Source organism: Salminus brasiliensis, chromosome 3, assembly GCF_030463535.1.
Source record: "Salminus brasiliensis chromosome 3, fSalBra1.hap2, whole genome shotgun sequence".
Classification (NCBI taxonomy): domain Eukaryota; kingdom Metazoa; phylum Chordata; class Actinopteri; order Characiformes; family Bryconidae; genus Salminus; species Salminus brasiliensis.
This window is the reverse complement of record NC_132880.1, coordinates 46813415-46827818: the sequence shown is the minus strand read 5'-3', so window position 1 is coordinate 46827818 and position 14404 is coordinate 46813415. Positions and strand designations below refer to the sequence as shown.

The 14404-nt window shown below is 43.0% G+C and overlaps 1 protein-coding gene across 3 annotated transcripts in view; it reads left to right on the top strand.

The window, feature by feature from the left end:
• axin1 (axin 1) overlaps positions 1-14404 on the top strand; it is a 48999-nt gene that overhangs the window by 15088 nt on the left and 19507 nt on the right. For 2 of the 3 annotated variants that reach the window (XM_072676395.1, XM_072676392.1), the window contains exons 1-2: positions 441-650; positions 2992-3963. In XM_072676395.1, coding sequence (XP_072532496.1) covers positions 3071-3963 — 893 coding nt within the window. In that variant the 5' untranslated portion in view covers positions 441-650; positions 2992-3070. Of the gene's footprint in view, positions 1-440; positions 651-2991; positions 3964-14404 lie in introns of those variants that run through there. The other variant, XM_072676394.1, reaches the window with a different exon arrangement.

Below are 14404 nucleotides of genomic sequence, written 5' to 3'. Positions count from 1 at the left end.
AGGTGAGGAGACACCAACCAACGTTGAGGTGGAGCTGCATAGCATCAGACTAACGCTGAAGGCACCACTCTTCACTCTTCGCCCTCATAGCCCGGCTAGCTACCTGCAAACCCACTGAAACCCACCCCCCGAGGAGACCGAGCTAGCCCTCCCCGCAGCCCTCCCTGCAGCCCTCCCCGCAGCCCGCCTGCATGCTACGCGGGATAGCCAGCACGGGCGCGCGCATCTTCACCCACACGCCTTTTTATTGAGGTCGACTGACTGTGTGTATTTGAGAGGGTCGACGTGTAGCTAAAGCCAGCCAGCTTAACATTTCCAGAGCCGCCCGCCTTCCTTCCCTTCATACATACAGTAATTCCCTTTTTTCTCCAGGCGGCAGTGTGCTTTCTGAACACACGCGGCGCTACACATCGCTTGTTCTCCTCTCACTCGCTCACACACACACACTCACACACACACACACATAGAGGCAGAGAGATAGATAGGCTGACTGAGGCTCAGGAGTGAGAGACTGCCATGGAAAGCTGGAGAACGGACTGTTTTCTTTGTTATTTTTAAAGTCCAAGATTCGCATCTATGAACCGATTCGTGCGTGGTTGCGAGCGGCGCTCTTCCCGATGCACTCGCAAGCGGAAAGTAGGCTCTCACAGGTACGGCACACACACACTTTCCCCCTCCTTTACTATCCCCCGGCTCTGGGAAGGGGTTTATTACTATTATTATCATTATTATTATTGGGAATAATGCGGCTTTAGCGTGTTAGAGCTTTTCGTGTTGCTGCGATCTCGGGTTCCGAAGAAGATCCGATTCAGAGTCGAATGCTGTAGATAAAGTTGCCTGCGAGTCGAGTCCACTGCTGCTCGACTGCGGAAGGGCCTGGCTGCGTTAGAGAGAGTGTGTGTGTGTGTGTATGAGAGTGTATGAGAGTGTGTGAGAGTGTGTGTGAGTGTGTATGGAGTTTGTTTCTACATCCCCTCCCCCATCCGTTAGTGCTGCTGCTGCTGAGACTCCGAGGCCGAGGCATGAATGCAATGAATGTGGGGCTTCACTTCAAAGCAGCGGGGAGGGCAGAGAAGGGGGTGTTGGTTGTAATGTCGTCTGGAAAAAAACACACAAAAAAGCACAAAAACAGGCAACAAAGTCCTGGAGAGTGTTCCCAAATCGCACCGACCGGTGCTTAATAACATGCACGTCGAAGAAACGGCTCCAGGGACCTGCTAGCTAGCAGTCTGCGCTAGCTAAGCTAAGCTAAGCTAGTAGATGAACGTTAGCTAGCTAGTGTTTTTGGAGGAGAGGAGAGGGGGGGGGGTGGTTGGTTGGGTGGGCTTTTTTACGCGCTTGCCGTCTCCCCCGTCCCCTTTCCTCTCGCCTGTCCGTGTCCTGTGACCCGTTAGGTAATCTAGCTAGCTACTTTCATTACGGTTACCGCAAATCTGCGGCGCACTCCTTCGTTTTCCGGTGGCCGGGCTCCAGTGGCTGGGCTCCGGCTCCGGCTCGGGCTCCGGCTCGCTGGCTAGCTTGTTTTGTTTGTGGCTAGCTGGCTAGCTAACTTGGCTAGCTACTTTAGCGAGAAGTCAGAGAAGTCAAGAAATGATACAGTGTGTATGAATATAGCTATGTATATAAAGCAAAATAATAATGCATATGGTGGGATTTTAAAATATTAATAAAAAAAAAAAAACAAGCTAGCTAGCTTCTCCTCCAAGGATGACCACCATTGTCTAGTACTGTGGTTCCCATCCTAGGTACTGGAGAACCTCCTGGTTTGCACATTTTTGCCTTCCTGGGTTCCTACTCTATTATTATTAATAAGAAATAATAATAATGATGATAAACAATGAAACGCCCAGTGAGTTAATTTGCTGGATGCAGGTAAACACTGAAATGTGAAGGGCAGGAGGACCTGCTGGTAGATATCTCAGGTGGCTATCTCTGGACGTTTTGTTGGCTGACGTGATAACATTGTGTCCTGTAGGGTTGTTAAGGGGGTCTTTTGGAGGATGGACAGACATTACCCTGAATTTTGAGGTTGGGAGTGGATCAGGGGTCTGTCTTCCTTCATGAAGCACTGGGGTCTGTCACTAGAAAGCTGGAGAGGAGCTCGGCGAGCTGCTCCTTCACTGGACAGATATAGGATGGAAAACATCTTAACCCACATGACGATTTGCCGTCACATGATGAAGCGAACGCCGCCACCTTACGTTATACCTAGTTGGTGACTCTTGGCTCTGCTGTGGGGTTTAAGGGGATGGACGGGCATCCCGAGTTGTAGGGTCTGGGAGTTGGGAGGTAATTTTGTAGGGGCTGGAACTGGGGATTGTCTTGGCTGATAGTTCTGAAAATTTCTGAATCCACACACACAGAGTTATCGTCCAAGGATCTGCTCCTGGAGCAGTTAGTCATGAGAGGTGTAGTGCACCCTGCAGTTCCTCTGTAGATAACCTTGGACGAGCCCTGTTTCGGTCTCTTCTATAGTGTTGTGTTGAAGTCTAAAATTCGCCAAATATGCTCCTGACATGTTTGTTCGCCTCTGTTGATGTTGGCGCTCCAAAAAAGGTGATCCCCCGCATTCAGACCGCTGGAGATGCAAGCACCGGAGCTGAATTCGAGCTGAAAAAAGAGAAATTGTGCTTTGATATTGAAGGCGCAGAATAATAATTGCGAGACACTCGGTGATGAGATTCGGTTTTGACCCAACGCCGGTTTGACCAGTTTCTTATGCAAGGATCATTGATTTACGGCGTTTTGTTTAAACCGTTGATATTTCATTTCCTGCCAATATTTGATTCTTGAAGTGGGCTCTCGTAATTCAGCGCATTACTATGCACGGTTAAATGAACACTTAGTTGAAATAACACACTGATGTTGTAACTGCTATGAAGAAGCGTAATCCTGATGTTTGTCAAATGTTTAAAAAGTGTTTTTTAACAAGCTGTTATAATTAAATATAAATAGTTTTTCTTACTGTATTTTTTCTTTTTATGCGTTCAGGAGGAATTATTTCACAGTGGCATTAGAGGAAGTCTGGATCTAATTGTACTCCTGAGTGGGCTGAGCTGGAATTGGGTGCATGGACACTGCGAGGATGAGTGTGAACGAGAAGGGGGCTTATCTGGTGGATCTTGGGGGCAGCTTCACTGAGGATGCCCCCAGACCACCAGTGCCGGGCGAGGAGGGCGAGCTGGTGTCCAGCGCCGGGCGGCAGTACGGCATGGGTTTCTACTCCCTCAAGAGCGAGAGCCTCAAGAGCGAGGCCTCCACAGCCACGCCCAGACGGCCCGACCTGGACCTGGGCTACGAGCCCGAGGGCAGCGCCTCGCCCACGCCTCCCTACCTGAAGTGGGCCGAGTCGCTGCACTCGTTGCTGGACGACCAAGACGGCATCCACCTGTTCCGCACGTTCCTCAAGCAGGAGGACTGTGCTGACATGCTGGACTTCTGGTTCGCCTGCAGCGGCTTCCGCAAGCTGGAGACCAGCGAGGGCAACGAGGAGAAGAAGCTGAAGCTGGCGAAAGCCATCTACAAAAAGTACATCCTGGACAACAACGGGATTGTGTCGCGACAGATCAAACCGGCCACCAAAAGCTTCATCAAGGACTGCGTGATGAAGCTGCACATTGACCCCGCCATGTTCGACCAGGCCCAGACTGAAATTCAAACCATGATGGAGGAGAACACCTACCCTTTGTTTCTCAAGTCTGACATTTATTTGGAATACACCAGGACAGGCGGGGAAAGCCCCAAGCTATACAGTGACCAGAGCTCTGTGTCGGGAAATGGAAAGGTTCTGCCGGGCTACCTGCCCACGTTGAACGAGGACGAGGAGTGGAGGTGCGAGCAGGAGCCCGAGGAGCATCCTGTAAATGACTCCACGTCCGGCACCCGGTTGCCGCCGAAACTCTTCTTGGACACTGCGCCCCAACGTGTGGACAACAAGAGATACCACGACAGTCGGGAGTACAGGTAAAGAGATCCCCACTTTGAAAACCTTATTGCGGCTTTTGCGGTCACTTGAACGATTGATTATCCCAATGTGTTTTTTGGGCGCTAGGTTGAAACCAAGTGTAATCCAACAAATCTGAGTCCTTTTTGGTCCACAGTAATTGGACTGATGTGTCTTTAGTATCTTGTAGGCACTGTTCTGCAAAATAATTGATTTCACTTTTTGGGTCGTACACTGATGTTCAAATTGTACCTCTGGTAAACCTGGAAACGGTTCCAGTTCAGGACCAGGATTTGGTTTTAAGACTTAAGCTGGAGTTAGAACAATTAAAATGAATTTAATTGATATTAATTGTAAGTTAATTGTTTACACTATAAGTCCAAATTGTTAGTGGACACCCCTTCTAATCAATAAGTTCAGCTAGTCCCTGTCGAGATGTATTAAAAATCCCCAGCAGATAAACATGACCCTATTGGCACCATGCTGCCTAATACCAGACTTGGTCTAGAGGGGTCTAAAGCCCCCCAGCATTGAGCTGTGGAGCAGTGGAAGAGCTGTGTTCTCTGGAATGATGGATGATGGTACTCCATCCAATACTTTTGGGATGAGGTGGTAGGAAGCCATGATCATCCAGCATCCTGACCTCACTAACTCCGCTCTTATCGTTGAATGCAGTCAAATCCTCACAGCAATGCTCCAAACTCCAAAATCTAGTAGAAAGCATTCTTCCCTGCACGGTAGAGACAGTTACTCCAACAAATGCAGGTCAAACTCTTTTTATAATACCCTCGGTTGCTTCAGAAGACACAATGCATGAGCAGCAGGTGTCCCAATACTTTAGTCCATATAGTGTATAAGGGATACAACATGCAGCCCTGCTTCTTTCCTTCTCCTTAAAAGGTGCATAAAAAGAGAGTGAGTGTTACCACAGCCCTCCTGAGGAGATGTAGCTGTAGGCCCAAGTGGGCTACCTGGAACCGTGGCACCCAGGTGCTCACTGGGTCACAGCGGTGGCTCCGCTGCCTGCTGTGAGCGGGAGCAGGCGGGTGCTCTTTGTGTTCTCTGCCCAGGTGTCTTATGAATGACGGGCTGTTATTCTAGAAGAAAGGTTTCCTGTAGAATAGCTTGACACCAATTCCCTTTGGCAGGGCGAAATAGAGAAACCTAGTTTTTTAATGCGAGAAGAGAGGGTGAAGCAGAACGAAGACACTCGCAGTGCCACAAGAACCAGTGCCACATTGTAATACCCTCATACACAGGCTTTGTTTTTCCTCTGAAGATCTGCATATCTGCATTCGGCATAGCCGGCTTTATGTTGAATGGCCAGGTGTGTTTTGTGCCTTGCTGCATTGCTGTACACTTGTTCGTACCAGTCGCATTCCCAAGTGGTGTCCCTTTGTGCTTTTAGGCATACGGATATTGTAGACTGGTACCGTCTTCAGTGTCATGCACCTCATACCATCGTTTAATCTACAGAGGCAGCGAATTTCAAGCTACAGCAAATCGTTTGGATGCATCACAGCCTTGTGTCCCTCCATATGAGCGAAATGGGATTTAGAGATGTGACTACTTAAGACTCTAATCCTTGTCCCATAGCAATAGAAATATGTGTATGTGGGCTTTTCAAAAGGGCTGTGCAGAGGATTACAAAGCTTTCTACCACTGATTTAAAAGCAAATATCGGCAGGTCCCCCCCCCCCCCCTCTCCCTCCCCTCACATCACCACCACCACCAAAAAAAAATGTAAAAAAAAAGAGACACATTTCCGATTCCTCAGTTCGTGCTGTGTAATTTTTTTCCACCTAAGCGAGAGCTTAAACACTAAGCAGGCATGGTGAGCTGGAGGAGGGATTTGCGCAGCCTGATTTAGCCCCTGTAAAATGCTCAGGAACACATTGTGTTTTGGTCTTCTGAAGTACTCCAGTGCTCACTGTTGGCTGTCCTCCGCCATATTGAAAATTGCTTCATTCTCTACCTAGAAGTTGACCCAGTTTTGTCTCAGCTGTCTGAGGCAAACCTTGACATGGGTTGAGAGGATGCAGTAACCTTGTTCTGCCCAAAAAGCTCAGGCCTATAGAACTTCAGCTTTGGAAGTACAAAGACGTGAAACGCCCCAAGGACTGCAGCAGGAAAGAAGAAGAAGAAAAAAGTGAGAGTTCGAGAAAGAGAGAGAGAGAGAGACATGAAATTGTTTCCCCTTCTCTCTCTCTCTCTCTCTCTCTCTCTCTCTCTCTCTCTTTTCCCTTGAAAAGTTTGTCGCAGTAACTTCTTTTTTTTTTCTCCTCTTATACATTCTCCCGGCTGGGTACAGTTGGCAAACTGGAGCCGCGTCGTTTTCGAAGGTTGTTGTGGGGCACTTCTTTTTTAACAAGCCGTAACGTGACAAAATGAGAGACTTTGATATTCCTAAACCACAGAAACACGCTCCACCCAGCTGAATGCGTCTTCCATGGCCTCTGGACTTTATGCGTTTTTAATTAGTGAGCAATGTATTTTTGAGGTTGTTTTCAGATGATTATTTCATTACGTGAAGCGTTTGGCTCGACTTCGACGCCACGTTCATTTTTAAATAGCCTTTTAGGATCACCCTTCAGGCTTTTGGTGCATCTAAATGTTGCAGGAGTCATATGTCTGTTATTCTCCACTATGGAGGCCTGCATCAGGCGTTTCCAGCCTGGAAGTGAAGTGGTGCTGCCTTTAAAGTGCGCTAGGAATAAATGTGTAATTGTACTTGTGATTGCTGAGCTCGTTGTTGTTGTGGATGGAGATACAGGCTTTCTTTGTGAAGGTTTGACTCTGGTTAGCGTTTGTTTTCTGAGCTGTATCTTCATGGCATGAGAAAAAACCCAAAACCCTTTGCTTGTTTTGTGTGGCTGATGGATTTGAAGGTTTCTTTGGAATATAATGAAAGAAGCTCTAAAGGAAAACCTGGATTATTAGCTAATTGTATTAAAAAAATTAAGCTAAGAGCAGAGCTTGTCCAGATAACTCACAAAGGGAAAATAGCAGTTAGAAATACATGCATCATACACATACATAAATGGACAAAAGTATTGGGACATCCAGGTTGTTAAAAAGCGCTTATCCTGCTTTTGTTGGAGTAGCTGTCTCCAGATTTTAGAGCACTGATTGCATTCAGCGACAAGAACGTTAGTGAGGTCAGGATGTTGGATGACGACGATCACCACCCCACTTCATCATCCCCAACTCCCCAGCTCATCCTAGAGGCTATTGGATGGAGCACCATCCATCCATCCATCATTTCAGAAAACACAGCTCTTCCACTGCTCCACAGCTTCTCAATGCTGGGGGCTGAAATTAGGCAACAGGTTCAGGTCCTATCCTATTGGCGTTGCCCTTCTAGAAGAAGTGTTAACCCAAACTAGCTGAATGCGTTCATTAGAAAGGGTCTATTAGGGTTATGTTATATAATTTAGCTGTAGGTCTTCTGCATGGGCTCTACCGTGAGCCTGCTTTATGCTCAGTTGTTCAGTCCTCCCCTATCTCTAGCTGGACTCAATCAGCCTTTGCGTGCCGCGTTTGATATTACTTGGACTGTGCGGTAATCGGCGGCCTTTTGAGGTAATGTAATGAGTAACCTGAAAGCCGGCCTCGTGCCTTTACCTGTGCTCTAGTACACAGAGTCTCGGCTTTGATAAATCAATCAGTGGGAGCTCCAGAGGCGCCAGCAGTCAGATGTAAAATGGCATGACAAAGAGGCGGTAATTATTCTCTCAGAATAAGGAGTTGCACAAATCGTTGGAACAGGAGTGCAGCCCGTATCTGGGTAATGGGTTCTCTCAAATGCACTTGGAGCTTTTCTCCCAAGCTCGTCGTGGTGTGTTGGGGAGGGAGTGTGGGGTGGGGGGCTGGCTGGGGATATTAAAGCAGTGATTGAGATCCCCTCAGACGTTACATTTTGGACGAGCTTGCCGTAATTGTGAAAGAGAAGCTAATTGATTTGATGTGGAATCGCGGTAATAAAGCAGAACCTCCATGTGCCCCCCTTGTTTGTGATTTTTATGAGCTGCTGTTTGGTGAGGAATCAAATGGAGTGGCAAGTGGAGTGATGGTGAGGAAGGCAGGGGAGCGTCTCTCCTCAGGCTTTTGGCTCTCTGTGATACTGTGAATATTGACATGCCTGCTGCTCAAATCATTAGAAGGCTGAGGATGGGCTGAAAGCTGGGAATAATCACTGGAGGCTGCAGTAAACCCAGGTCTGCTTCTCTCTCTCTCTCTCTCTCTTACTTTCTCTCCCCCCCTCTTTCTCCCTCTTCAGCCTTAGGACACGGCTCATAACAAATTCCTTCAATGTAATGTCTGTAGTTCACACGGCCTGCTGCACCACGTCTCCATCGCACCACAGATCAATAAAAGATGGGAAGCCAAAAGACACGGGACATTCCATGCTGAGCCACCTGAAGAGGGGAGGTTTCACCATTAGCCTTCGCAGTTATAAGAGCCGTGCCATCGGGGGCTAAATATTTGGTTGTCGGTGTGGGAACCTTTTGAGATGAACCAAGCAATTCCAATCCAGTCCAAATGTCCAGGTCCATGTTTGGGACCATGTATTCTTTATGCATGGGCCCAAACATGAACCTGGACATTTGGACTGGATTAGAATTGCTTGGTTCATCTCAAAATGTTCTTCTATTGTTGCTGGACTAGTTCTTCATAAAACACCTAGCTTGGAGTGATGGAGGGCATGATGAATGACCATTATCATATCATACATCATAGTTGATGTAGACTCATAATGAATCTCCTTTTAAAGCCTCATGTTTCAGTATTGGAAAAATTGGTTGAGGAGTAACCAAAAGATATGGGATTTTTCATGCTGAGCCACCCAAAATAGGAGGTTTCACAGTTAGCCTTCAGTTATAGGATGGTGCTAAATAATCATATCAAACATGATGTATTTGGATGAAATCTAAAGAAAATATGGGCCTAAATATAGAACCTCTAAAGCAACCTCTAAAGCTTGCTTGGTTTAACCCATGGTTTCCTATATTCCTTTATTAATGTTTGGCTAGTATTGAAAAAGGACCTGGTTTAGTGTAATAATGGCAGTTTTAGTGAATCTAGTCTCTTAAATTATTATTCTCGTGTTTCAGTATTGGAAATATTGGTCCTGGAAAACCAAAAGACATGAGGTGTTTCACCGGTAGCTTTCACGGTTATAAGAGCCGTGCCTTTAGGGGCTAAATATGTAGTTGTCAGGGTGGAAACCTAAAGAATATATAGGCCCAAACATGGACTTGCTACAGTCAGACATTTAGTGTTCTTATATTGATGCTGGACTAGTTCTTCATAAAGCACCCAGCTTGGAGTGATGGAGGGCATGATGAATGTGACAGTTACCAATCATGGTGGACGTAGACTCATGACGAATCTCCTTTAAAGACTCTCATGTTTCAATATTGGAAAAATTGGTCGAGGGAAACCAAAAGATATGGGATTTTTCATGCTGAGCCACCCAAAATAGGAGGTTTCACAGTTAGCCTTCAGTTATAGGATGGTGCTAAATAATCATATCAAACATGATGTATGTGGATGAAATCTAAAGAAAATATGGGCCTAAATATAGAACCTCTAAAGCAACCTTGGTTCAACCCAAGTTTTAGTGAATCTAGTCTCTTAAATTATTATTCTCGTGTTTCAGTATTGGAAATATTGGTCCTGGAAAACCAAAAGACATGAGGTGTTTCGCCGGTAGCTTTCACAGTTATAAGAGCTGTGCCTTTAGGGGCTAAATATGTAGTTGTCAGTGTGGAAACCTATAGAATATATATAGGCCCAAACATGGACCTGCTACAGTCAGACATTTGGATTGTGTGAATTACTTGGTTCTTCTCAGTGTTCTTATATTGATGCTGGACTAGTTCCTCATAAAGCACCTAGCTTGGAGTAATAGATTGCATGATAAATGTGATGATTACCAATCATAGTGGATGTAGGATTTTGTTCAAAGCCTCTCATGTTTGAGAAATTCTGCACTGTTCTGATTTTCCATGATATTTCGACCATTTTGCTAAATATCAGTTATTTTACTCAAATGTTGGATACATGGATTGCATGGAGTCCTGGTCTCTTTCATTTATTTATTTGTTTATTTATTATTTTTAAATCACAGAAATAATAAATTGCAATGTCCGTTTTGTACAGGATTCTGCAGTCCTACTATACATACAGTTAACAGCCAGAGCTGGGCAATATGACAATTTATTGATTATTGTAGGATTACTGTATTATGATGAATTTTGTTATTGTTATGCACAGTAGGCTTTTCTAAGCATATTGAGGATGTTATTAGTGCTTAAAGAGCACTAATCAACTGATCAGCTTCAGGTTTCATTACCGACAATGTAATTAAACTGCTTTAATTAGACGAAGTGCAGCAGATTCTGCATAAAAATGACTCTTCAGTACGGGAGAGTATCTGAATAGTAGTTTTTAAGAATCTGGCGCTACTCATTTATTTACTCCGTAATAGAGGGCATGATAAATTTGATGATTACCAATTACAGTGGATGTAGGCTCTTGTTCAAAGCCTCTCTTTTTTGAGTATTGAAATATTGGTCTTTCTAGTCTTTCTTGCTTCAATATTGAAAAACTGGTCGTGGGAAACCGAAAGATATGGGATGTTTCATTCTGAACCACCCAAAAGAGGAGGTTTCACCATTCCTGCTCACAGTTACACTATCAAACACTAAGTAATGATCGCAAACATGCTGTATTTAGTCGAAATCTAAAGAAAATATCGGCCTAAACATGGAACAACTAAAGCAAGACATTTTAAAGTTCATGAACAGGTTGGTTCATCCCAAAGTGTTCCTATATTCCTTTATTAATGTTTGGCTGGTACTCAAAAAGCACCTGGTTTAATATAATAGAGAAAAAAAACTGCGATTTTAGTGAATCTTGGCTCTTCAATTGATTTTCAAGCCTCTCGTGTTTCAGTATTGGAAATATTGATCCTGGAAAACCAAAAGACATGAGCCGTTTCACTGTTAGCTTTCACAGTTATAAGAGCTGTGCCATCAGGGGCTAAATAAGGAGAGTCTCTGTGTTCTTCTGGACTAGTTCTTCAAGAGGCACCCGGCTTGGAGTGATGGAGGGCATGATGAATGTGATGATTACCAATCATAGTGGATGTAGACTCATATATAAACTGTTATTCAAAGCCTCTCATGTTTCAGTGGTGAAATATCGGTCGTGGGAAATGGAAAAATATGGGACGTTTCATGCTGAGCCACCTGAAGAGAGGAGGTTTCAGTATAAGCCTTCGCAGTTATTAGAGCCGTGCCGTCAGGGGCTGGAGTTGGTTGTAAAGGTTGTAAAACCCACAGAAAATGTAGGTCTGAACTTGGCGCCACTAAAGTCGGGCATTAGGATTTCATTATTTCAGGTTCATAAATGACTTGATCTGACTGTAGTGTTCTTCTGTTGAAGTTTGACAAGCAGATGCATTGTAAATGTGACCGTTTTAGTGGATGTAGTCTCGTATAAAGTATTTGTACTGTTTCAGTTTTTAAATATTGACCTGCTGGATGTTAGGGCTGCACGGTATATCGTTTCAGCATCGGCGTCACTGTATGTGCATGCGCAATAGTCCCATCGCAAGATGTTCTTGCTACCTATACAAACCGATTTTTATGATTTTCCATGATATTTCGACCAGAGACTGGATTTTTTTTGTTGCTAAATATCAGTTATTTTACTAAATATTAGATACATGGATTGCATGTCTCAAAGTCCTGGTCTCAATTTTTCATTAATTTATTTGTTTGTTTATTATTTGTATATCACAGAAACAATTAATTGCGATGTTAGTTTTGTACAAGATTCTGCAGTCCTACTACATACACTTAACAGGTAGAGCTGGGCAATATGACCATAGTTTATTGTATTATGATGAATTTTGTTATTGTTATGCACAGTAGGCTTTTCTAAGCATATTGAGGATGTTATTAGTGCTTAAAGAGCACTAATCAATCAGCTTCAAGTTTCATTACCGAGATTGTAATTAAACTGCTTTAATTAGACGAAGTGCAGCAGATTCTGCATAAAAATGACTCTTCAGTACGGGAGAGTATCTGAATAGTAGTTTTTAAGAATCTGGCGCTATTCATACATATTTACTCAGTGATTACGTGTATCATGTTAAATATCGTGTATCGGGAAAATGTCTTTAAAAATCATGATATGGTATTTTTAGCGTATCGCCCAGCCCTATCAACTGGTCTTGTAAAGGTCAAGGAAATATGATCTTGCTCTGTTTACCTCGGAACCGAAACCGCTTTTCACTCAGATCGCTAAGCCATGTTTTGCAACGTCTAACCCAGATCGTCGCTGCCACTCAAAAACCTTGTGTCTCCAATGTTTACGTTTTTCACTTTGAGACATAATGTGAATCTGGTGGTGGTTTAGCTGGTGTCAGAATATCGTGATAAAAGGACCAATAGAAATGATCGAATTTCATTAAATGTTAATTTTAACGTTTTGTTCTACTGTAAAGTTGGTTTTCCGTGACCGCGACAGTGTTATCATTAGCCTGTTCTGTACAGCGCTAAAATTACTGCATTCCATTCAGTAGCAGACAAATGCTTACGTCAGATTCAAACGGGACCCCACAGGAAATGTTGCGTGTGCTGTGAGCTTTCTGGCTGATCTTGGGTGCTTGTGGTATGCTTTGTAAGCTCTTTGCTTAAACACAGCAGTGTCTGTATGTGATCATATCATATATACGTTAAATGTACAGGCATTTGCAAGCTCTACTTTTCAGCAAGTGAAATTCCTAACAGCCAGTATGGACTAGACATTAACACTGTAGGAGACAGACATGACTGTAAATACTGGTTGTAAATGTAAACATAGGACAATAGGATTTTTTCCTGCCCTCTATTTTACTATTATAGCTCTTAGGGCTGCAATATTCTGGGAATTTCTAAAGTTGATTATTATGGGAAACAATGGGAATAAAATGGGAATATTCAAAGCTAATGGTGAGAAACTTTATAGTTGGTAAAAAGTATACTGAAGCATAATCTTGGCTAAAATAATTAAATATGATTCCTAAATATGATTTCAAGATGATTTCTTGTGACCGTATTACTATATCTGATAAAACAGAAATTGTGATCAAAGTCTGGTATAGTCATAAGCCTGCCCCCACCATAGCAGTGAAGCTTGGAAGTCTTTAAACCTTGGTTATACTGGAAGCAGTGGAAATATTTAGTAGTACAATTGCATTGTGGTACTTTCCCGGTTGTGCAGCACTCGTCTCAACATTAAAGCGATTTTCGCTGTATTGTTGAGTCTAAGCTCATTCAGCTTTCATTAGTTGACGCACAAAGGAAATGAGCTAATGAGTTAATGTTGACCATTTGTTTTGCTTGTCTAAGCCCTGGTTAATCTGTGTGAATCTGCTAAATCTAAATGTATGCTAGTGCTGTTAAATATTTTTATACTGTTTGTTACTTAAAAATGGAGAAATTGGGGTGAATTAACCTAATGTGGGACATTTTTGCATTTCAGACTTCTAAAATATATTCCAATAAGAAGTCAATATTTTTTAAATACACTCATAGTACTCATTTAAGATCTGCAGGATGCGTCCTAATCAGACCAGAACAGAAAATGCACACATTACACTCCTAACAGAAGTGGTTGACATAACATGTGCGATAACTCAGAAAATGCGACGCTGCAAAGTCAATGTTATAATCCCTAAATTAAATTAATTAATGTAATAAAAGCTTCACAGGTCTAAAAAACCACTCATGTCTAACTGTGCAATCCCAACGTCAGTGATTTTACTGTGACTTTTAGTGTTACTGCTTTTACTAAAATCCAGATAGGTTTGATGCATTTTGTCGCTGTCATTAAAAAAAACAAAAAAAAAACTTGAATCTCCTTTTTGTCCATTTTGTTACTTTTCGACCTGATCTGAATCCTGGCATTTTATTTATTTATTTATTTTATTGGATTATAAATTTATGGTGTATTGATCCTTAGAAATTCTCCAAAAATTCTAAATAAACAATAAAGTGGAAAATAGTAAATATAAAATAAAGTGGAGGGAATAAAATAATTTACATTGAATAACGTTTAGATTTCAGTTGAAGTCATTCTCCTGTACGTAGTCATTAGTTTACTGTTGTAGCACAATCTATAGGCCTCCACCTTTACTTTTGTGTACTTTCAATTTGTCCCACTTTGTCCAAATCTTGCTGTCTCGTGTTTGGAAACCGATTTCCCAAAGCAGAACATTAGAGAACTTGATTGAAATATCAAATATAGTATATTTCATATAGTATATATCAAATAGAGTATATTTACACCACTTTACAACTTTTATGCTGATAAACAAAAACTCACAATAATAAAAGCTAGCAGCATGGTTTTATTGATAAGAATTTATAACATTAATATTATCTGAAAGCTGTCTCTGACCTTTGG